The 25,159-nt window shown below is 42.7% G+C and overlaps 1 protein-coding gene across 1 annotated transcript in view; it reads right to left on the bottom strand.

Annotated features, from left to right (window-relative positions):
• The window catches only part of LOC137551920 (vomeronasal type-2 receptor 26-like), a 135,011-nt gene extending 111,935 nt beyond the window's left edge, over positions 1-23,076 (bottom strand). The window contains exons 1-4 of the mRNA XM_068271371.1: positions 22,996-23,076; positions 10,553-10,624; positions 8,323-8,414; positions 4,231-4,522 (exon numbers count right to left, since the gene is read on the bottom strand). Coding sequence (XP_068127472.1) covers positions 4,231-4,522; positions 8,323-8,414; positions 10,553-10,624; positions 22,996-23,076 — 537 coding nt within the window. The remainder of the gene's footprint in view (positions 1-4,230; positions 4,523-8,322; positions 8,415-10,552; positions 10,625-22,995) is intronic.
• Between the last annotated feature and the right edge of the window lie 2,083 nt (positions 23,077-25,159).

Here is a 25,159-nt window from a genome sequence, read left to right on the forward strand (position 1 = left end):
AAGCCCCCTTAAGTGCTAAGAGCCTCAAATTTGGAGAATATATTAAGGAGATCAGAAGGAATAAGAGGAAAAATTTTTTTTTCAAAAAGACCTTATAGTTTTTGAGAAAATCGATGTTAAAGTTTTAAAGGAAAAATATATACATTTAAAAACCCGCCGACTTTAACGGTTAATAGCAAAGCCTGCTTAAAATTTAGAAACACCAAATTCACAGGGTATATTAAGGGGATCAGTGGGAATAAGAGGAAAAAAAATTTTTTCAAAAAGACCTGATAGTTTTGAGAAAATCGATTTTTAAGTTTCAAGGGCGAAAATGTCTTTTAAATGCGGAAAATGTCAGTTTTTTTTGCACAGGTAACAATAGTGTTTTATTTTCATAGATTCCCCCAAGTGGGAAGAATGTACCCCAAGTACTTGGGGTACCCCAAGTACTTCGTTCTGAGTGTGGGAAATATAAAAAAAAAACGACGTGGGGTCCCCCCTCCCAGACCTCTTTAACCCCTTGTCCCCCATGCAGACTGGGATAGCCAGAATGCGGAGCACCGGCCGCGTGGGGCTCCGCACCCTGACTATACCAGCCCGCATGGTCCATGGATTGGGGGTCTCGGAAGGGGAGGGGCAGCCAAGCTTTCCCCTCCCCCTCCGAGCCCTTGTCCAATCCAAGGACAAGGGGCTCTTCTCCACCTCCGATGGGCGGTGGAGGTGGAGGCCGCGATTTCCTGGGGAGGGGTTCATGGTGGCATCTGGGAGTCCCCTTTAAAAAGGGGTCCCCCAGATGCCCACCCCCCTCCCAGGAGAAATGAGTATAGAGGTACTTGTAGTACCCCTTACCCATTTCCTTTAAGAGTTAAAAGTAAATAAACACACAAACACATAGAAAAAGTATTTTAATTGAACAAAAAACATAACCACGAAAAAAGTCCTTTAATATTCTTAATTAACCATTAATACTTACCTGTCCCTTTAAAAGCCAGTTCCCACGCAATATCCTCGGAAATATACTAATCAGTTACAATGTAACAAAGTTATTACAATGTAACAACTTTGTTACTTTGTAACACCACCGCACCCGACGTCACTCGCCGCTCACCCGCCGGCCGCCGCATACACGCTAGTCCCCGCCGGCTCCCGCCGTCCACTCCGCCCACACCTGTCACTCATATACATGCTGGCACCCATGGGTGCCAGCATGTATATAGGTGACATGTGGGAGAGGCGGGGAGGGCAGCGTAGCCGGCGGGGACTTAGCGTCCCTTCACCCGACAGAGCTCTGAGCTATATTAGCTCAGAGCTCTCGAAAGCATCTTTGTATTTGGGCTCCAAGGAGCCCCATTGGTCCTTAGCAGACCAATGGGGTTCCTTCAAATCAGAAGGAACCCCATTGGTCTGCTAAGGACCAATGGGGCTCCTTGGAGCCCAAATACAAAGATGCTTAGAGAGCTCTGAGCTATAGCTCAGAGCTCTGTCGGGTCCTGCAGCACAGACGCGGCGGCGGCGGCGGTGAGTGACGTCGGGTGCGGCGTAGTTACAATGTAACAAAGTTGTTACATTGTAATAACTTTGTTACATTGTAACTGATTAGTATATTTCCGAGGATATTGCGTGGGAACTGGCTTTTAAAGGGACAGGTAAGTATTAATGGTTAATTAAGAATATTAAAGGACTTTTTTCGTGGTTATGTTTTTTGTTCAATTAAAATACTTTTTCTATGTGTTTGTGTGTTTATTTACTTTTAACTCTTAAAGGAAATGGGTAAGGGGTACTACAAGTACCTCTATACTCATTTCTCCTGGGAGGGGGGTGGGCATCTGGGGGACCCCTTTTTAAAGGGGACTCCCAGATGCCACCATGAACCCCTCCCCAGGAAATCGCGGCCTCCACCTCCACCGCCCATCGTAGGTGGAGAAGAGCCCCTTGTCCTTGGATTGGACAAGGGCTCGGAGGGGGAGGGGAAAGCTTGGCTGCCCCTCCCCTTCCGAGACCCCCCAATCCATGGACCATGCGGGCTGGTATAGTCAGGGTGCGGAGCCCCACGCGGCCGGTGCTCCGCATTCTGGCTATCCCAGTCTGCATGGGGGACAAGGGGTTAAAGAGGTCTGGGAGGGGGGACCCCACGTCGTTTTTTTTTTATATTTCCCACACTCAGAACGAAGTAAGTAAAACTCTTCCCACTTGGGGGAATCTATGAAAATAAAACACTATTGTTACCTGTGCAAAAAAAACTGACATTTTCCGCATTTAAAAGACATTTTCACCCTTGAAACTTAAAAATCGATTTTCTCAAAAACTATAAGGTCTTTTTGAAAAAAAAATTTTCCTCTTATTCCCACTGATCCCCTTAATATACCCTGTGAATTTGGTGTTCCTAAATTTTAAGCAGGCTTTGCTATTAACCGTTAAAGTCGGCGGGTTTTTAAATGTATATATTTTTCCTTTGAAACTTTAACATCGATTTTCTCAAAAACTATAAGGTCTTTTTGAAAAAAAAATTTTTCCTCTTATTCCTTCTGATCTCCTTAATATATTCTCCAAATTTGAGGCTCTTAGCACTTAAGGGGGCTTTGCTATTAACCCTTAAAGTCGGCGGCTTTTTTATATTATACGGGAGCGTAATATTACGCGGTTACGGCAGACTGTGTAATTTCAATGGGAGTTTACTGTCTTACGCGTAATTTGTTACGCATAAAACATAACCCTACGGTCTACGCGTAATTAATTACGCGTAATACCGTAACCTTACACGTAACGCTTACGGTGCATTTGTAGTGAATTACGATGCGTAATTACGCTAATGCGTAATTTCGGCCCAGCACTGGATGCCTCCCCTCACCCCTACTGTATACCCCACTGTGTCTCTATACCGTGGATTAAAGGTACCTCTTTTTCTACTGTGACAGTGCCTCGGCTTTCTCTGCTACATATTATATTCACCGAACTGTTTTAATCAAAATAATGTGCCCAATGTGATGTAATATCGCATATACACCCCCAATACACATGGATAGGATGGGAGTGTTTGCCCTCAGTGGAAGTAAGATGCACCCAGCAAACCAAAAGAAATGGTCCTCACCCATATTTTTGCCCACCTTCCATGGATTTTTTCAAGATATAATGGCATATTTTCTGTGGTTTTTATGGGCCATTATCCGTCCTTGTCACTTCACTGGTGCAAATTGACCCAGGAATGAAAATTTCTCATGAAGAGGCCAATAAAGATCCTTGGCAGCAAGTATCAAAAAAGTCAGCTCCATCAGACTTGCTTGCTTTTCCCACCATAGCTTGTTTGAAATTACTGCTGAGGACTCCCATTGGTTCATTGGACCAGACCAATGGGAAGCTTTGGCCTGAAATTTAAATATGCAAAATCACGGGCTCTCTGTCCCTTTTCACACCTCACATTCATTGGCCCATACTGAGCAGAAGAATGCGTTCAATCTTTTGGCTTGCTAAATCAGCCCAATTATGTCACATTGCTCAGTGTAAGTGCTCAAGTGGCTGAAAAGTGTACTGGTTAAGGGCTCTGCCTTCGACATGGGAGATCAGGGCTCAAATCCTGGTCCACTACCTCTTCAGTAAAAAGTTATTGGGCAAGACTTCCTGACACTGCAGGGTGGCCCCTTAAAGAGACACTGAAGCGAAAAAAAAATACGATATAATGAATTGGTTGTGTAGTACGGATAATTACTAGAAGATTAGTAGCAAAAAAATATTCTCATATTTTTATTTTCAGTTATACAGGTTTTTTAATTAATTAATATTTGCAGCTTACAAACTACTCAACCTTCAAAATGTTTTTGCAGAACAGGCAGTGAACTTTTGACCTGCCCTGAACTGTTCTCTGCAAAAGAAAACAAAAAACAATACAGTTAAGATAACAGCCTTCAGAACACGGAGCTGTCTTCCACTTTGAAAGTCATAGAGCTCAATGGTAATTTGCATAGATAACAACTGGAGTTTCTTAACTCTTCCTGTACTGGAAACAAATATTAGGCTTATGCCTCTGTTCCTAATGCTTTATTTCTTAGCTGTACTACACATACAAATCATCATTTTATTTTTTTTCGCTTCAGTGTCTCTGTAAGCGTGCCCTTAGTGGCTGCAGCTTTTGAGCGCTTTGAGTCCAACAGGAGAAAAGTGCTATACAAATGTTAGGATTACTATTATAGGATTATTAACTGATAGAGTAGAAATGTCCTAACAGTTGTGCCTTGCGCACCAGGTGGCACTTACCAGTGTATATCCATATATGTTCAATAACTGTGCTATGCGTAGAGTTGTAGCAGACTGAAGGTCACCTATAAATCCAGCCACTATTCCATGTTCCATACAGGAGTAATTAGGAGCCGCCATCTTGTGTCCAGACAGGATCTGCAGAACATCTTTTATAGCTTTATTCACATTTCCACAGGAATCATACACATGATATCCCAGAGTCATATTGGGCAGAATATCCGGGTTCCTGTTTATCTTATCAATGGCAAATATGAATGCAAGAAGATGCCTGTAATGCTTGTCTTCCACACTGCAAAATATTGCACTATCATGCTAGTTGCAAAAGTTTAAAGCATAATGTGTAAAAAAAAAAAAAAAAAAATACAAATAAAAACAGAAGTCATGACATAAATTGTACACACCTGTCAAAAGAGTTATGATGACTGTAGATACAAATAGAGACGAAAATATAGATAGGTCCTTCAGACTTTTTTTTTTAATTACTCTTTTTAATTTTAATTCACACATTTTTTGAGCAACACAAAAGGTGCTGTAACCAAATATGAATGTAGAATTCAAGATCAACAAGATCAAGGAGGGAGGATAAAGTCTCAACATATAGACAAGATAAGGTAAAAAGACAGTGGGAGCCTAACATTATGGGGGGTGGAGAGGGGGGTGGGGACAGTGTAAAGATTAAGGAGGTTGGTAAAACTTCAAGTAGCCCATTTCAGGTAAACAAAATTGGTAAATGTGGTGGTAAAAATATAAAGTGCATGATAACCAATGCTCGGAGCCTTGCAAATAAAATAGATGAACTAGAGTTCATTCTGAATGACAAAGGCTATGACATTGTGGGAATAACCGAGACATGGATGGATGAAAGTCATGACTGGATAGCCAATTTAAAAGGATACAATGTGTTCAGGAGGGATAGAACAGGGAAAAAAGGTGGAGGGGTTTGTCTCTTTGTTAAGAATTCTTTTACAGCTGTCCTCAACGATGAGATGGAGGAAGATTGCGAAGATGTGGAGTCCGTTTGGGTAAATATTCATGGTGGAAATAAAAGTTGCCAATTGCTTATTGGGGTATGCTACAGACCACCTCATATTAATGAAGCTGCAGAACTGCAATTACTACAGCAAATTGAAAAAGCGGCAAGTAAAAATGAGGTCATAGTTATGGGCGACTTCAACTTTCCAGACATTGACTGGGGTATTGAGGCTACCCATTCTGGTAAAAGCAGCAGATTTCTGGCAGCACTACAGGACAATTACTTGACTCAAATGGTAACGGAACCAACAAGGGGGAATGCGTTACTGGATCTGATCATTTCGAATAGACCAGATAATGTAACAAATGTGCAGGTTCAAGAACATTTGGGAAATAGTGATCACAACATGATAACGTTTGATCTGGTGACTGATAGGCCACGGGGCAGCGGGACCACTAAAACTATGAATTTTAGAAAAGCAAAGTTCAATCAAATTAGGCAGGCACTAAGTTTGGTGAACTGGGATAATGTACTACAAGGGGACGACACTGAAGGGAAATGGCAAGCTTTTAAACGTATTCTCAATCAATATTGTAGTATGTATATCCCATATGGAAACAAAATGTCTAGGAATAAAAAAAGGCCTCTATGGATGAATAGAAAGGTTAGAGATAAAATGAAGAGGAAAAAGAATGCCTATAAGGTCCTAAAACAGGAGGGGTCCGAGGCTGCACTCAGCAATTACAAGGAGTGCAATAAAAATTGTAAAAAAGAAATTAGGCTGGCAAAGATCGAAGCTGAAAATCAAATCGCTAGGGATATCAAATCTAACCCAAAAAAGTTTTACAAGTACATCAACTCTAAAAAAAGAAAGGTTGACTGTATAGGACTCCTAAAGGATGAAGGTGGAAACTCAATGGTGGATGACCAAGGTAAGGCAGAGTTATTAAATGCTTTCTTTGCTTCTGTCTTTACAAAGGAAACAGCACTGTTGCAAATTACAGAGGCGGAAGAGTCTCAATCTTCTAACTGTAATATTAAATACTTAACGCAGGAAGAAGTAAAGGCAAGACTAAATAAATTAAAAATAGACAAGGCACCTGGCCCGGATGGCATGCATCCTCGGGTCCTAAGGGAATTAAGTTCAGTTATAGATAAACCCCTTTATCTTATCTTTTGTGACTCTCTTGCAACTGGCAGAGTCCCAGTGGATTGGCGTACAGCCCACGTTTTCCCATTATTTAAGAAGGGCAAAAAATCAGATCCAGGAAATTATAGACCTGTAAGCTTAACATCAGTTGTATGCAAACTATTTGAGGGGTTACTAAGAGATACTATACATGACTTCATAGTAGAAAATAATCTTATTTCTCAGCATCAACATGGGTTTACTAAAGACAGGTCCTGTTTGACTAACATGCTCAGCTTTTATGAGGTAGTGAATGCTAATATGGATATTGGGAATGCTGTAGATGTGATATACTTAGACTTTGCTAAGGCCTTCGACACTGTTCCCCACAAAAGTCTGGTGCAAAAGATGAGGATGCAAGGACTGGGGAAGAGTCTGTGTGCTTGGATAGGGAACTGGCTAATGGACAGAAAACAAAGAGTTGTGGTCAATGGATCATACTCAAAATGGGAGACTGTTAGCAGTGGGGTCCCACAGGGGTCTGTACTGGGTCCAGTGCTCTTCAATTTATTTATTAATGACCTAGTGGATACAGTAGTGAGCAATGTTGCTATTTTTGCAGATGATACAAAATTGTGCAGAATTATCAACTCTAAGGAAGATAGTGTTATATTGCAACAGGATCTGGATAGGATGGCTATATGGGCACATACATGGCAGATGAAATTCAATGTTGACAAATGTAAAGTCATGCATTTTGGTCGTACCAATGGTCTAACACCATACAAAATAAATGGGATACAGTTGGGAACATCAAACTTGGAGAAGGACTTAGGAGTACTCATCGACAACAAGTTAAATAATCGTACTCAATGCCAAGCCGCTGCAGCTAAAGCTAACAAAATTTTGGGATGCATTAAAAGGGAAATAAAAACTCGAGATGCTAGCATAATATTGCCCCTGTTTAACTCTCTAGTAAGGCCACATCTGGAATATGGAATTCAGTTCTGGGCACCACATTACAAAAAAGATATTGCAGTTTTAGAGCAGGTGCAGAGACGAGCAACAAAATTGATACGTGGGATGGAAGGTCTCACTTACCAAGAAAGGTTAGATAAACTGGGTTTATTTAGTCTAGAGAAAAGACGCCTTAGAGGAGATCTAATTAACATGTATAAATACATCAGAGGGCAATATAATAGCTTAGCGGATGAGCTTTTTGTCCCTAGGCCTTCTCAAAGGACTAGAGGACATGATCTGCGCATGGAGGAAAAACGTTTTAGCCATTTATTTAGGAAAGGGTTCTTTACAGTAAGAGTGATTAAGATGTGGAATGCATTGCCACAGGAAGTCGTTATGGCAAACTCTATACCTGCATTTAAAGGGGGCTTAGATGCTTTCCTTGCGTTGAATGACATCCATGGCTACAATTACTAGGTAATGCCAATGATGTTGATCCAGGGATTTTATCTGATTGCCATCTGGAGTCGGGAAGGAATTTTTACCTTGTAAGGGTTTTTTCGCCTTCCTCTGGATCAACAGGGATATGTGAGGGAGCAGGCTGGAGTTGTACTTTGTACTGGTTGAACTCGATGGACGTATGTCTTTTTTCAACCAAAGTAACTATGTAACTATGTAACTATGTAACTGAATTTATTACAAACATCAAATTGCAAGTATCAAACAAAACTCGCTTACTGACCTAGGAATTCCAGGAACTATTTAAAATACAAGGACTAGAACTGCACTAGGCCTAAACAACAATACTCTGGTATGCATTAGACCAATGATTCTCAAGCTGGAGTCCGTGGACCCCTGGGGGTAAATTAACACCTGTAAGGCAGTCCTCCAGGGGCCGCAGACAAAATGGCGGATCTTGCACTCAGGCGTGTAGGTGCAGCATCCAGCACAGCTGTAGGACTCTCAGCGGATATCCGGCAGAAGGGCTATGGGAAAATTGCGCCTGAAGCCCAATACTGGAATCTACTTGTGTCTCCAGTGCTGGGCTCCGGCCACCATTTTCCTGTAGCTCTGCCTGTCGGCAATGCATAGCACGTGGAAGGCTTGCAGCAGGAGCTCCTGCAATGAAGATCAGGGAGCAGTGATGAAGGACAGGAGAGGAGTCATTTGCCAGGTGAGTACTTTATTTCTATTTTCAGGTACCACCACAGTCACTGGAGATATAACAATATTCAATAGAGGTATATAGCACTTTCAATCACAAATACAGTTGCAAGCTAAGCACTGCTTATAAGTTATCATAGACAGTGAGCTGGCTTGCTTGCAATAGTTAGAAGAGTATAGTAGAACTACAAGGGCCAGCAACTGACTGTGGCCTGTATGCAGTGTGTAAAGTGTAACGCATACAGATATCAATAACAGATACAGTTGGAAGCTAAGCATAGCTTATGATGATAGACAGTGTGCTGGCTTGCAATAGATAGAAGAGGTTAGTGGAACTGCAAGGCCCAGCAATGACTGTGGCCTGCCCTGTATGCAGTGTCTGTCTCATACACACACACACACACACACACACACACACACACACACACACACACAACGATATGAGCCTTCAAAAGGGTTTTTGTTTTGATGTGGTTTCAGCAATAAAGAATAGCCTAGCTAACTGCCCCTGTCTCTCTGTGAGCTGTATGCAGTGTCACCCACAAAAGGAGCTATGGTATAGTACATTCAATAACAGATACAGTGGAAAGGTATGCACTTGTACAATACAGTGTGCTGTCACACAGGCACAGAGGAAAGGTATGCACTGGTATAGTACAGTGTGCTGTCACACAGGTACAATGGAAGGTATGCACTGGTATAACTGAGTGTGCTGCCAGTGGTGGGATTACAAATTCCAGCTGGCCTGGCAACTGTCTGTGGGCTAGGTATATGCAGTGTCACCCACTACTACTACAACTGCGCGGTAAGCCCCGTACAATGTAGGCTTGATTGACAGTGGCGGTTCGCACATGTGCACCGCGGACGACCTCGGGGTCGGCTTCAGGACTGAGCATGGAGACCGGGAGAGCGGCGAGAAGCGAAGGTGACAGTGTGGGATAGTCGGCTGCTAGGGGCTGGAGAAAGCCCCAGGTGAGTAAAGCTTTATTTTAATATTTCCCTGATAACTCTTTTAAACCACCAGCAAACAAAAAAATACTCAAAATACTTTTTGTATTTTTTTCACTTACTTTTTGGCACTTTTTCAAAAACAAAGCGCTAAAAATGTATTTTAATGAAAAGAGGAAATATCTCTGAGGTGAAAACTCAAGAGAAACGGGTAATTGCATATGGGCCTACATGTCATACATACATTGTAACGATTGGTATCAGCAAAGGCAGAATCTTATTATTAGGTGATGTGCAGTATCACCTATAATGCAGATATATACCTGATTATAAGGTGATCTGCAGAATCACCTATAATGCTGGTATATCAGAAGCTGCCGTGACAACAGATACAGAAGGTGTAACAGGTGTAGCCACACACAGGAGATGTATAATGAATAATGCTTGGTGTAACAGTAGTACTGATAGCTAGAAATGCCTCACCAGAGGAGCTGGTGAGTATTATCAGTATAGAGACTTTAACCAGAGGAGCTGGTGGGTGTATCAGTACAGAAGTCCTCACCTGCTCCTCTGGTGGGTACTATCTGTATGGCGGCTTTCACCAGAGGAGCTGGAGGATGTGATTAGCACAGTAGCCTTTACCAGAGGAGCTGGTGAGCACTATTAGTACAGAAGCCTATTACCAGAGGAGCTGGTGGATAGTAACAATACAGTAGTCCTCACCAGAGGAGCTGGTGCAGGGGCGCCCGTAGGCAAAAGCAGTCCAACCCCTTGCCTGGAGCACCGTTCACTGTCAGGGTGCGGTGGCCGCTGGATCTTGTAGTGCGCCTGACACACACTCACTAATATAATGTCGGCATCGGCATCCATTAGTTTTAAAACACTGTCATAGCAGCGCCTTCTCCCCCCACCAATAGATACAGAGCAAATTTGCTCTGCCCCTCCTAGCCCTTCCCTCTGGGCCAATCGAAAACTATCCAATGTTGCTCCACCCCCCCCAACACCCGGAAGTTCGGGGTAGTAGGTGCTGAGCAAGGCTATGACCTGCTTTTGCTGCCTGGCTTGCTCGCTTATTGAAATGGCAAGCAGGAGAAGAATGGGCTTAGGGCATGATTCACAGTGCAGCCCTGTTCAACTCGCCCTACCTGAGTCACCAAGAGTGTGTGGAAAGTGTGAGTTCGGGGGATCCAGCGCTCATAGACCTTGGAAAGTCTGCCCTGGAGAGGAGAAATCAGGTGCAGAATTTAGTTAGATCCAGGCTGCAGGAAAGGCAATGAGGAGACAGAAGCAGCAGCAGCTGTATGTAGCAGACACAGTGTAGTACTGAAGCGTTTATGCTGTCCAGTCTGAGGCTCGTCTCACCTCTGATGTCCCCCCCCTCCCCACCCCCCTGTCGCCACCTACACATTCCAGCTCTTCCTGTCACAGACAGCAGCACATGCAGACTCTGCTGATGAAACGGCTCTGCCTCCTCACTCCCTAGCTATCCAGTCTGCATAGACGTTTGGGCAGTGGGCACATTAGTATGTATCTCACTATGTGCAATTGCTGCTACTGAGGCATAGCTCCCAACTGTCCATCTTTTGGAGGGACAGTCCCTCTTTGGGAGCCCTGTTCCTCTGTCCCTCTTTCCTCCTCATTTGTCCCTCTTTCAGGACTTAGTCCCTTTTTCTATGTAAATATGTATATTTCTCTACTAAAAAAATGTGATTGACTCTAAATTGTATTCTCATCCTTTAAATTGATATATTTCTAATTTTAAAATGATAATATGAAGGAAAATGAACCAGGCTAGAAAGAACCAGTGTGGCTTGAATTATAAAACAACATATTTTTCTAATGAAATCTTTATGGTATGGGAGACTAGGGGTGTGCCGGGGGTGTGGCAGGGGCATGGCTTAAGTGTCCCTCTTTCTCATCTCAAAAAGTTGGGAGGTATGACTGAGGTATTGGGGATTATTGGGCAGAGCATGCAAAGCTCTGGCTTTTTATATGTATTTTATTTATACGAGTTTGATTTGTTAACTGATGGGGCTAAATCATAATTCCCTCTGACACCCTCCCCCAGCAGTGGTTGTCATGTTGCCCCAGTTTAACACACCCTCCCTGATCCACATTTTAAAATATTGAAGTACCCCTTTACTGAGACACTTGACAAATGAATGAAGCCCATGGTGGGCTAGATAACCGCCTCCTGAGTGTGCTGGTACTGCTTGTTGTTGTCGGGGGACCCATGTGTAGACTGTCAGTTATCATGATGTGCACAATATCCTCTTTTGATCTGTGGGAGACAAGTTGTCTGCATATTATCTATGGATCGGGGCATAATATATGCATTTGATTTGTGGAGGACCGCCTGCAACTAGTACAGAATATTGCTGCCAGATTACTAACAAACCAGCCTCGCCACTGTCACATTACACCGTTTCATCACTCACTGCACTGGCTACCAGTAAAATGGAGAACACTCCATTTAAACCCCTACACAATTTGAGCCCTGGATGCATGAAGGCCTTGCTGAAACTGCTCCACACCCCTCATCACCTTAGATCAGCGGGTTCCATAAACTTGGTCATTCTCAGAGTGCACCTCAAAACCTTTGGAGCAAGAGCTTTCTGTCATGCTGCCCCTACGCTTTAGAACTCCCTACCATACCCAGTAAAGACAGCCCCTTCCCTGGTGATATTCAAATCCAGACTGAAAAGCCACCTGTTTATTCTGGCATTTGCAGACTTATAGAATTCTTCCTCTGTACCACTATTTGCCAACCATCGAATTACTGGTCTGAGCCATGCTTATGCGCTTTGAGTCCTACGGGAGAAAAGCGCTTTACAAATGTTATTTTTTGTTGTTGTTGCAGTTATCTGCATTTGATCTGTGAAGGGCGTTATCTGCATTTCATGTGTGTGTGTGAGCATGTACAGTATGTATGTATGGGGGGGTGCCATAGATTGTCTCCCAATGGGCAGCCGGGGGGCGCCACAGGTTTTCTTGCCTGGAGTGACAAAAAGGCTAGAAGCGCCCCTGAGCTGGTGGCTACTATCAGTAAAGAACCTCACCAGTGACAAGGGCTCGCTGGTGAGTAGAGTAGTCAGACAGATCGGTTTGGCAACAGACAGGAAGATACAGTACAAAGTCGGCAGGCAAGAGGATGATGGTAATTCAGGCAGAGTTAGCAACAGGATCAGATGGGCTAAAGTACAGAGACGTTAAGCGGAAGGGAAGTCAGAAGAGAGCCAGAGTCATACACAAATTATCAAGAAATACATCAATAACAATGATAATCCTAGTCTGTGTGAAATCCCTGGTTTCCTCCCGGATCAAAGCACACCGGATCTATCTAAGGGTCTGAGTGCTAACACGTAGCATTTGCAACAGCAGACAAGGAAGGACTGAATCCTCCGAGCTTAAGAGCCCGAGGAGACCTCGCAGCACGCCCCCCTGCGTCCGGCCAATCAGCGGCGGTGGGCGCATGGCGTGACGTCAGCCGACCCGTAGGTCAGCTGAGCCGCCTCCTTGTTGAATAAAGTCTGTGACGGTGCGCGCGTGCACGCGTCACAACAACCCTATGGGCAGCTGACAAACCCGTTCTCGGCGTGCTAGACGCCGGAGGCATGGGTGACATACTGGTCAGCGGAATGGAGGCAGCTGCGGAGGACGCCAGGCTACCCGCAGCTGCTTCCTCCATGTCCCCCTCAGACATACTGGGCAGCAGAATGGTGGCAGCTGCGGAGGACGCTAGACTACCCGCAGCTGCTTCCTCCATATTCCTTACATACATATTATTAACTAGCTGATGGCCCAGCGTTGCCAGGTTATGTATTTGGCTGGTGTTGGCTCTGCCCACTTTTTTAACCCTAACACACATTTACTCAATGACCTAGTTTGTGAGTTTTGTGGTCTTTGGCATCAATAATTTGCATTAAAATGAAACAAATCTTATTGGCTGTTTGAGGCTCTACCCACTTTTCTGAATTTGAACCACAATGGTCACCCAATGACTAACTGTACTAGGTTTGAGGCTTGTGCCATTAACAGTGCAAGAATGGCAGCAATGAAATATTACCCTTGAAAAAAAATAGATGCATTTTGATTTGCTTTTGTAGGCTCCACCCACTTTTCTGAATAGTAATCCCAGTCACCCAGTAATCAGCTGTGCAAAGTTTGAGAACTCTACCATTAACAGTGTAAGAATGGCTGCAGTTTACATTTTCCCAGTGAAATTTGTATATTTGAATTCTGAGGATTGTCCTTGTCTGAACAGCACATGTGGTGCCCTACCGCATATGCTGTCCAGACAAGGACAATCCTCATAGTCAATTCAACTACACTAGTGGTGACATCAGCAATCTTTCTTTCTAGGCATGTATTTAAAGAAAACCTGAACTGAACATTAAAAGTCAAAATAAGCATACTCAAGTCATACTTACCTTCCATGTAGTCTACTCCTCAGTGTCTTTCTCCTCTCCCGCGTCCTATTTGTTCACTGTGACCAAGGGAATTTTTCGTCCTCCATTTTGAAAATAGCCATTACCCATAACAGCTTTCTGGTCAGCACACAGTTAAACTGTAACATCGCCCACTTGAGCCATAGGGAAACATGGACATTACCTGGTACATCAGTTCTCATCTCAGCTATAACTGACAGCAACTGATATTTTACTGACAGTAACTGATACATTTCAAATCTGACAAAATATTGTCAGAACTGGAAGGGATAATTGTCAGAAGAAAACAGTGAGCTTCTGAGAGTCACTGATGGCGAGGTAACTATGTAATGTTCATTTGAAGTTACCTCATGTGTTTATTTTAAATATTTTTACTCAGTACAGGTTCTCTTTAAACATCACTTAAGCTACACAGGGACCAATCCAATTCACTTTTTCTCCTAAGTTTTCTCCAAGGAGATAATTTTCATCTTCTGTTTAAAAATGTTTTTATCCCTCCAAAATTATTCTGAGTACCTTTTGTGTGCTTGCCATGAAGCTTAAAGGGCATTTTAATAATGAGGTGTGAAATATAACCTAGGATAAAAGCTAGGAGAAAACATTGGATTGCGCCCATAGGGCTTGATTCACAAAGCCGTGCTAACTGTTAGCACGATGGTGAAAAGCCCATTATCACGTCTAAACTCAGTTTAGAATAAACATACATATATCCAGGCACATCGCCTCTAGTTAGGACATTAAATAAATTATTAGGGAAAGGGAGGTGCTGAAGGGGGTGTGGCTAGAAAACAGCAAAAATCTATTAACCCTTCGCACACTCACATGCAAATGTTCAAACAATTGCATTCACAGATTCACTCATCCAGGCACAACTGTTATCCCTACAGCTAAATTAAAAGCCAGGGTTTTAGTTCACAGAAGAATGCATTCTTATGCTTAATCACCTATACTGCGCAGAAGTACCCAGGTAAACATAGGTGTCCTAACTCTGGCCCTGTAACATGCATAGTGCAGACATGCAAACACGTGTTTGCATGTCTGCACTATGCATGTTACAGGGCTGTTTTCTAGCCACACCCCCTTCAGCACCTCCCTTTCCCTAATAATTTATTTAATGTCCTAACTAGAGGCGATGTGCCTGGATATATGTATGTTTATTCTTATCATTGACCCCTGTGGCTAGGGTCCAATTCGGTGCACTCCCCCCTTCCCCTGTATGTTTGTCAGCATGCAGACAGCTTATGCTGGTGTATGCGCATTGTGCACATGGACACATAACATTAGCTCCCTTGTGCGATTGGTAAGATGCACTGTCTTTCCCAGGAGAGGAAGTTAGGATGTGTGCTCCTAATCCATTGATAGGTTTGATGCAATGAATGTGTTTGCATGTCTGCACTATGCATGTTACAGGGCCAGAGTTAGGACACCTATGTTTACCTGGGTACTTCTGCGCAGTATAGGTGATTAAGCATAAGAATGCATTCTTCTGTGAACTAAAACCCTGGCTTTTAATTTAGCTGTAGGGATAACAGTTGTGCCTGGATGAGTGAATCTGTGAATGCAATTGTTTGAACATTTGCATGTGAGTGTGCGAAGGGTTAATAGATTTAAACTCAGTTTAGGTGTGATAAAATAAACTGGCGCGAAAAGTTTTGCGTGTAAAGTTTACGCGCGCAACGCCATTAAACCCTATGTGACGTTTCGCGCACACCGGACTATGTGCGCGCAAAACAAGATTTTCCCTCAAAGCGGTGCTAACCTACTTAGTGCAATGCTTATCACGCCCAAAAGTCTTTAGGCGTGCTAACTAGGTTAGCACCGCTTTGTGAATCAAGCCCTATAGTGTGTTTTGCATGGGTATTTGCAAGTAATGCCCCTTAATGCTGGGGATGTTTGCAAGAAAGAGCAAGCCTGAATAAACAGCTATTTCCATATGGCTATTTGTGATATATGGATGTTATCTTTATAATGAGCATCAGAAGGAGCAGTGGAGAAGACTATGGATGCTCCATCAGACATATAATAGTGATGTACTCTGTGACTTCTTATTTTCTTACAAACTCATTTTATGAAATTGACTTAATCAACACTTCCCTTGTACTCAGGATTCATTTTGTGTCATTGTTTGTTTTGTGTTGTGTAAAATGTTTTTATTTGATAACATTTCTACAGTGTATGCACTCAAGGACATTACAAAGACCAACAATGCCCACAGGCAAACAGCGTTGGTTAAAAGCTTTGCAAACGATGTGCATTCAAGAAGTTTTTAGAGAGGTAGTTCATTATTCTGTTAAGTGATTATTCTGTTAATCCAATTATTCATAATGATGAGCACATACTTTGCATAATCGCAATTTTGCATCATAATTCACAATGATAATGCAAAATTGTAATGCAAAATTTCAATTAGAATTGTAATTAATTTTATTTGTAAATGTAATCAAGAACCGTACTTTAGCAATTTTGCGTAATTTTCACATAATTTCTTGCCGAGTTTAGCAGTTAATAGCAAAGCCCGCCTACATTCCATTGTTACAATCATAGCTACATATATAAAAAAAAAAAATTTTTTCAAAAAGTCATGTAGTTTTTGAGAAAATCTATTTTAAAAATGCAAAGCAAAAATGTTTTTTCAAATTCAGAAAAATTACAATTTTAAAACAATTTTTCCTTTGCATTCTAAAGATCGATTTTCTCAAAAACTGCAGTCTTTTTGATTTTTTTTTTTACTGTTCCCCACTCTTCTCCTTAACATGCTTAGCAATTTTTGGTGACATTAGCATATATGGGGGCTTTGCTATTAACTGCTAAAGTCGGCATGAAAGTACACAAAAATTAAACAAACATTAAGAGAAATTATGAATGTATTTCTTAAAATCAATAGAATGTCCAAATTGTAATTACACATAGCCATAGTTTGTGTGCATGGATAGGGAACTGGCTAATGGACAGAAAACAAAGAGTTGTGGTCAATGGATCATACTCAAAATGGGAGACTGTTAGCAGTGAGGTCCCACAGGGGTCTGTGCTGGGTCCAGTGCTCTTCAATTTATTTATTAATGACCTAGTAGATGCAGTAGTGAGCAATGTTGCTATTTTTGCAGATGATACAAAATTGTGCAGAATCACCAACTCTCAGGAAGATAGTGTCATATTGCAACAGGATCTGGATATGATGGCTATACATACATGGCAGATGAAATTCAATGTTGAAAAATGTAAAGTCATGCATTTTCGTCGTACCAATGGTCTAGCACCATACAAAATAAATGGGATACAGTTGGGGACATCAAACTTGGAGAAGGACTTAGGAATACTCATCGACAACAAGTTAAATAATCGTACTCAATACCAAGCCGCTGCAGCTAAAGCTAACAAAATTTTGGGATGCATTAAAAGGGAAATAAAAACTCGAGATGCTAGCATAATATTGCCCCTGTTTAACTCTCTAGTAAGGCCACATCTGGAATATGGAATTCAATTCTGGGCACCACATTACAAAAAAGATATTGCAGTTTTAGAGCAGGTGCAAAGACGAGCAACAAAATTGATAAGTGAATGGAAGGTCTCACTTACCAAGAAAGGTTAGATAAACTGGGTTTATTTAGTCTAGAGAAAAGATGCCTTGGAGGGGATCTAATTAGCATGTATAAATACATCAGAGGGCTATATAATAGCTTTTTGTCCCTAGGCCTTCTCAAAGGACTAGAGGACATGATCTGCGCATGGAGGAAAAACATTTTAGCCATTTATTTAGGAAAGGGTTCTTTACAGTAAGAGTGCTTAAGATGTGGAATGCATTGCCACAGGAAGTCGTTATGGCAAACTCTATACCTGTATTTAAAGGGGGCTTAGATGCTTTCCTTGTGTTGAAAGACATCCATGGCTACAATTACTAGGTAAGGCCGAATGATGTTGATCCAGGGATTTTATATGATTGCCATCTGGAGTCGGGAAGGAATTTTTTCCCTTTTGGGGCTAATTGGACCATGCCTTGTAAGGTTTTTTTGCCTTCCTCTGGATCAACAGGGATATGTGAGGGAGCAGGCTGGTGTTGTACTTTGTTCTCTGGTTGAACTCGATGGACGTATGTCTTTTTTCAACCAAAATAATCATGTAACTTATTATATATTATATAGCTGCAAAATGTTGCATAATAGTAATTAGCAGATTATGATCATCCCTAATTATACCATTGTGTGTTAATATGGTTTAATTTTTTCTTAGCTGGGATTTTGGGATCAACTCTAGGAAATTGGAGTCAAATTATTTAGCCAAAGTTTTGTAACTAGTTGTTTTCCTGTGACCACAGACAACAAGATCATTTTATTTTCAAATGATTCAGTTGATGTTCTATCATTAATACCTAAGAGGGCTGAGTTTTTATTCATTTCAAAAATGGGATATGTACACTAAAAGAAAGTTTCTAAAGTGGACCATTGTGGCCTAGTAAGAGTACGGCGTTTAAAAATAAGTCGAAAGGTGCTGGTATCATTTTTGCATCTCCAACAAACTCGCTCATTATATTTGAGTGCTTATAATTTACCGTTAGGTATCATGTACCGTCATGTATCATGACTGTTTTTAATGCCATTGTGAACCAGGCCTAATAATTATAATACCATGTTTTGCGAATAAGGGTTTCTCGATTGCTATTTAGGTTTGAATGCTTGTGTCCAATTTTTTTTGTAAGTTTGTATTTGCATCTCCTTTTTCCATTCAATCTGTGACTGCTGAATTAGCCATATTTAAAGCATAACTATCCTGAAAATTCGCAAGATTTAAAACACATGTAAACACATGCATATAAGATGTACATTTCTCCCAGAGTACAATGCACTATAAATTACATTATAAATTACATTTTTCCTATGCTGTTGCTGTATACAGTAAGCAGTAATAATCTTTCAAGCATCTCACAGGCCTTGAACTAGTCCATCTTCTCATGGGGGATTCTCACAATTTTTTTTTTTTACAAAAGGACTCCTTGTAAAGGATCTTTACAGACATGCCAGCCTCTCTACCAGTTTGCACACTGTTTTGGCAGTTGGGAGGATCAACTGCCATTCTTCGATAAGTGTTGTTAAAAATAAAGAGAACCCTGAGCATCCCCTATGAGGAGATGAACTGGTTCAAAACCTGTCAGATCTGTCAGAGTTTCACTACCTACTGTAAGTGACAGAGACATAGGAAAATACATTTATAGTGCATTTAATTGTGGATCAACTACACTTTAGTTATATGAATTTAAATTTTTAATTTTTTTTTCATGATAGTGGTCCATTTTATGTCTATGTAATTGAAATACACACTGTCCATGTGCTCCTGCATGGTAAGACACACGTTTTAAAGATTGTTAGTTTCATCTAAATATTTTTCTTACATGGCCATTTGAATTAGTGTGTAAATGGCTACAACTCCTAAACATACTGCAAACTCCAGTCCCCTGTATGGTCCAATCTTTTGGATGTATAGTTTCTTGAGTTGCACTTCCACGGAATACCTAAATAAATCTAGGAAATCCTTTATGCTTAGAATATTGTCATAAACCACAATCTTATTATCGCTCAACTATCACTTTGCTTCAGTCTCCACTCATAACATTTTCCCCAAATATTTATTCATTCATTCTATTGGCCGAAGTGTGAAATTCTATTTTTTTATTGAATAGTGTATGATGGATTGGTTTGATTTTTTAAATAATACAATCAATCAAGAAAATTAAATTCAAAAAATCTAAAGAGAAAAGAAAAATATATTGTATAGTGCATGTCCCGCTTTACAGAAAAAAATCTGAATAAAAGCCTATCTTTCAGGTACTACAAAAAATAAGCAATTTGACATCAGATAGTAAAGTAGATTGCCTGCTCTTTTTACCTGGATGCATAAAACACAGTTATTATATTGTACTGTGTCAGTGTGTTCACCAGTGACAAAATGAGTGCCTGAGTCCAGTTGGGTCCACTCTACTGAACAGGTGCAGGTAACTCATGCTTGCACAGTAGAGCGGACCCTGATTGGGTTGCAATCACTAGATCCCCAAGGCTGAAGACGGCAAGGGACACCTCATTAGAATCCAAAACCTTCCCCTTCTCAAGGCAAGTACCTCATAGGGGCATCTTTTTTTCCTTACAGAATCTCTAACCAGTTGCCGACCGCTCCACGCCAATTAGCATAGACGCGGTGGCAGCCCCAGGACCACTCAATGCCAATTGGCATGAAGTCCTGGATCGAGGTTTTGCAGGGGAACTTCACTTGAATCATGGAGCTCTGCTCCATCATCAGTCTCCTATCGGTGATCACTGTGACACGACTGTCCCCCTGGTAGGCTCAGGAGCGATCAGCTGTCATAGACTGATGCCTATGACAGCCGATCGCGGTGATTGGCTGGCAAGGAGAAGGAGAGCTGGGTATAACATTTTAAAAAATGGCAAATTTATATATAAAAAACAAATAAAAAAATAAACAGGGCGGCAGTGATCAAAGCCCACCAACGGAAAGCTCTTTTGATGGCAGAAAAGGGGGGGGGGGGGTGTAATTTGTGTGCTGAGTTGTATGGCCCATTGTAAAAAAAAATCCTGGTCACTAGGGGGGTGGTTAAAGGATACCAGAGACGAAAAAAGGTTGGAGAAATGGGGGGGAGCAGGCACTTAGGGGGAACTGTCCTAATGGCCACTACTCCTCTCGTTCCCCACTGACACCCCTATTTCTTACCTAAAGACTACCCCCCCCCCCACCCGCAGCTTCTTCTGTGAGTCGCTATCACTGCACAGATGTTGGCCAGGCTGCTCATGTTCTATAGTTGCCAGGAACACTCTGCGCATGAAGTCAATCCTGATGTCATGGGCATGTGCGGAGCGCTACCGGCTGCTGTAGGACGCGAGCAGAAAGGCCGAAATCTACGCAGTGATAGCGACTCTGCGGGGGGGGAGTCTTTAGGTGAGAAAGTGGTGTGTCAGTGGAGAACGGGGGGAGCGGTGGCCATCAGGACAGCTCCCCCTGAATGCCTGCTCCCCCCGTTTCTCCAACCTTTTTTCGCCTCTGGTATCCTCTAACATTCACATAGTCCTGCTACTGAAGCGTGTTTTTATTTTATTTTGGATATTTTTTTTACTTATCTTACATTATTTTTGTGGGACAGAGTGAGGTCGGGCAGAGAGGAAAAAAAAAAGAGGAAGAGCTGTTAGAATTACTTACAGTAAATGGTTTGTGGTTTGTGAATTGACCACTATATCTTTTACTTCCTGGAAACATAAAATACATTTGCAACAAGTATGACTTACTCAACACACATGTGATTGTAGAGTAGAGATCCCGTGGTGCGCCATGGAATAGTATTAGTGTTTACAGTGAAAATCCCCCCTATATTGATATCTCCATCCTGGGAATATTTATACTCAAAAGTGTAATTCTTCATGGAGAGACGACACTGCTCAGCAGAGCTCTGCAGCTTAGATGAGGCCAGAGAGAGACACGGGATCAGCAGCCAGAATAATGTGGAGAGCAAATTGCTGTGAAAGTCCTGAAATTCCTGAATCATGTTCATCATTGTCATCACTAACACAGCACAATGTGTGCTGCAGTCTACTGACAGGAGTGCCAGTGACAACCTCTGTGTGTCTGCAGAGGGGATTATATCATGTAGAATGGGACAGTCATAACATGACGACACAGGAGATACATTTACTGTGAAAATAATAGACATGAAAAACACAACCCACAGAGGAACATCACACCACTGGAGGAAATTAAGTTTATGTATAACATTTATTGACTTATGCTAAACAGCAATTTAAAAGTGAACTTCAAATGTTAATTAGACTTACAAAAAGAGTTGTATTTTAAAAAGAGCAAAATCAGTTTGATCAGTATTAGTAATATTATTATGCATTCATACGGCACTGAGACATTTTGCATAGGGCTTCACACAGAACATTACAGATTGGGGTATTTTCTAGAGAGCCATTTAACTTGTGAATATGTTTTTGGAGTTTTTGGATAGTGATAGGAAACGACATCACCCAAAGATTACCCACTCTCACATGAAACGTCTACATAACATAAAGATGGATCTGGTGCAAGGATGTTCAAGGCAAGGCCATAAAAATATCTTGTAAGCCAGAGACAACCAATGGCCCTCATTGGATACGAAGGAGATGGGCACTGGGCAGGGCTGGATTTCTGGCAAGGTCAGATAGGCCCTGGCCTAGGGAGAGAGATTAAATTAATAAATAAGGGGTGGCTGAGGGGCAGTAAGTATACTGCAGTGCAACAAAAACTAACCTATTCCGTCCGTCATGTCCACCCTGCATTACAGTTTGCACTGCGTGGAAGATAGCAGCGACCACGGGAAGTTATGAAGTTGGGGACTGGATGAACAGCAGCTGCCTGTCACTAACTTCTCTACTCACCTCAAGCGCTGAAGCCTCCCTGTAGATAGCCAGATGCTTCAAAAGCTGAAGGTCACTCACCTCCCCAATTGCCTCCAGTGTTGAAGCTTCCTCTTCCGCTCTCTGTCTTAATCAGCTGTGGATGTGTATCTCTCTCTCCAGCCAGTGTTCCTTATCATGTGAATGTCTCGTGCAGGCCGAGGGGGGCATCTGGCTACCTAAACTGCAGGGTAGGAAGCATCTGGCTACCTATATGACAGTGGTGGGTTGCCATCTGCCTACCTATACTGAAGAAGGGGGTGGGGGGGTGTTAGTCAGTGGGGTGCCTGGTGAAAGTTGGCCTTGGGCGGTAAAAAGTACAAATCCAGCCTTGGAGATGAAGGAGGTGTAGATAGAGGATGTGAAGAAAAGCACACAGAGCTACATGCAATACATATAGTGTCCCAAATCTCCAGCGCACCCCACATCCTAGTTGTGCTGTGGCTTACCAGCCCCCTACATATGGTTTTACAGCTTTTTAACTCCTCTCATAAAGTGACAAAGCTTTATACACTGATATGTGGTGAGCTGATAAGCAGTAGATAGGTAGGCATATAACGAACAAGATTGGGAGATGCCCCCTTCTCTGAAGTTTCTTGCAATACCACAATGCCAACATTGGTGTCCCCACATTATCTCTCCATTATGATTAGTGACCTTCTCTTCTCTGGCTATTGTCCTTTCAATGGGCCCTCTCTTTAGTTTTCTCACATGCCTCATCCCCATGTTGTGTTCCAACATGGACTCGTAACCTTCAACTTCTTTGTAAACAATGCTCTCCAATGCCTTCATTCCACCAACAGCTTATTGCTGGAAACCTACTTTAAAGCTAAACTCTCTAGGTAGTATCCACCAGCATGAATAGAAGATTAACATACTGTGAGAAAACGCGGAAAAGCCACCGCGTGTGCTAAAAGCAAGGCGGCTGATTCCGCATCCAACACGGCGGTTTGCATGCGTAGGCACGCGTCTGGTAGTGTGGCAGAACGCGGAAAAGCCCCCGCATGTTCTAACAGCAAAGCGGCTGTTTCCGCGTCCAAGGTGGCGGTTGGAGTGGCTGGGTCTGTTAGTCCACATAGATGGATGGAGAGCTACGCGCGCGGGCCAGAAGTCAGGACCTTTATACCAGCAGGGGAAGTGTCAGCTGATCAGGACGGTCAGCTGATTCCTGCTGGACTCATGATTGGCTGAGTGGCTCGGGCGGGGCAGCAGAGTTCAGCTACTATATATTCTGCTGCTTGTCAGTTGCTGGTTGTCTGCCATTGCAAACACTTTTGTGGAAGCATTTAGACCATAGTCAGATCCTTACAGTGTGTTTGAACCAGGTGGACCTGGGAATTCACACTTAGCCATATTCTGTTGATAGCTTAAAGTACTAATTGAATTGTATTATTTGTTAGACCAGTTCCAAGGTGTTGAGATCAAGGTCCTCACACCCCAGACTAGGAATACTGTGTATCTTCTGTGTATTCTCTTGCATAGTTCCAGGGTGTTGAGATCAAGGCCCTCACACCCAAGACTAGGGAACTGTATTGTCTTTGTGTTATGTTCCAGACTAGTTCCAGGATGTTGATGATCAGCGGACCTCATAGATTACGATTTTGCCTAAAGCTTGGGGATACCATTATCCGCACCCGACCGGCAGATTTCGGTCACCGCGGTGGATGACTCTCCATTGCGCAGTGCCCAGTTTCTTTCCCAAACCCCCCTACTGTCATGTTGTTTAGGGGCAGTGCATGAAGAGAGTTTACAGTTCCTGGTCCTGCCGATGAAGGGCTCTGCTGTTGTTCTCGGTATGCCCTGGTTACAGCTTCACTCACCGCTGATTGACTGGGCTTCAAGACAGCTACTGAACTGGTCAGCCCATTGTCAGGAGCACTGTTTGAAGAGGGGTGAGGTGGATAATACCAAGATACAGGTCGCAGGAAAGACAGGACAGGGTATAGATATTTCTAACGGATCCTGTTCCTCACGGTTACCTTTCATGCATGAATCAGTTAGCAAAAGCCCCAAAGCAGACGCTTTAGACAGGGGTTTTGGGCCCAAAATCTTTCTATCACCGAAAAGACAAGCTGACAAGAAATCATTTCAGGGGTCCCTGCTCAAGCCAGCAGTGCAGGTGGATTCCACTCCCTCCCACCCTGTGTTGATTGATGACCGGCCTGAGTATGAGATAAAGAAGGAATTCTCTAACCTACATCCTGGAAAGCCAGGAAGGAGATGTCCGGAGTCCACTCCTCAGGGGGGGGGGTTACTGTGAGAAAACGCGGAAAAGCCGCCGCATGTGCTAAAAGCAAGGCGGCTGATTCCGCGTCCAACGCGGCGGTTTGCACGCGTAGGCACGCGTCTGGTAGTGTGGCAGAACGCGGAAAAGCCACCGCATGTTCTAACAGCAAAGCGGCTGTTTCCGCGTCCAAGGTGGCGGTTTGTACGCAGCAGCGTGCCTTTGGAGTGGCTGGGTCTGTTAGTCCACATAGATGGATGGAGAGCTACGCGTGCGCGGGCCAGAAGTCAGGACCTTTATACCAGCAGGGGAAGTGTCAGCTGATCAGGACAGTCAGCTGATTCCTGCTGGACTCATGATTGGCTGAGTGGCTCGGGCGGGGCAGCAGAGTTCAGCTACTATATATTCTGCTGCTTGTCAGTTGCTGGTTGTCTGCCATTGCAAACACTTTTGTGGAAGCATTTAGACCATAGTCAGATCCTTACAGTGTGTTTGAACCAGGTGGACCTGGGAATTCACACTTAGCCAGATTCTGTTGATAGCTTAAAGTACTAATTGAATTGTATTATTTGTTAGACCAGTTCCAGGGTGTTGAGATCAAGGCCCTCACACCCCGGACTAGGAATACTGTGTATCTTCTGTGTATTCTCT

The sequence above is a fragment of the Hyperolius riggenbachi genome, chromosome 1 (assembly GCF_040937935.1).
Source record: "Hyperolius riggenbachi isolate aHypRig1 chromosome 1, aHypRig1.pri, whole genome shotgun sequence".
In the NCBI taxonomy this organism is placed as follows: domain Eukaryota; kingdom Metazoa; phylum Chordata; class Amphibia; order Anura; family Hyperoliidae; genus Hyperolius; species Hyperolius riggenbachi.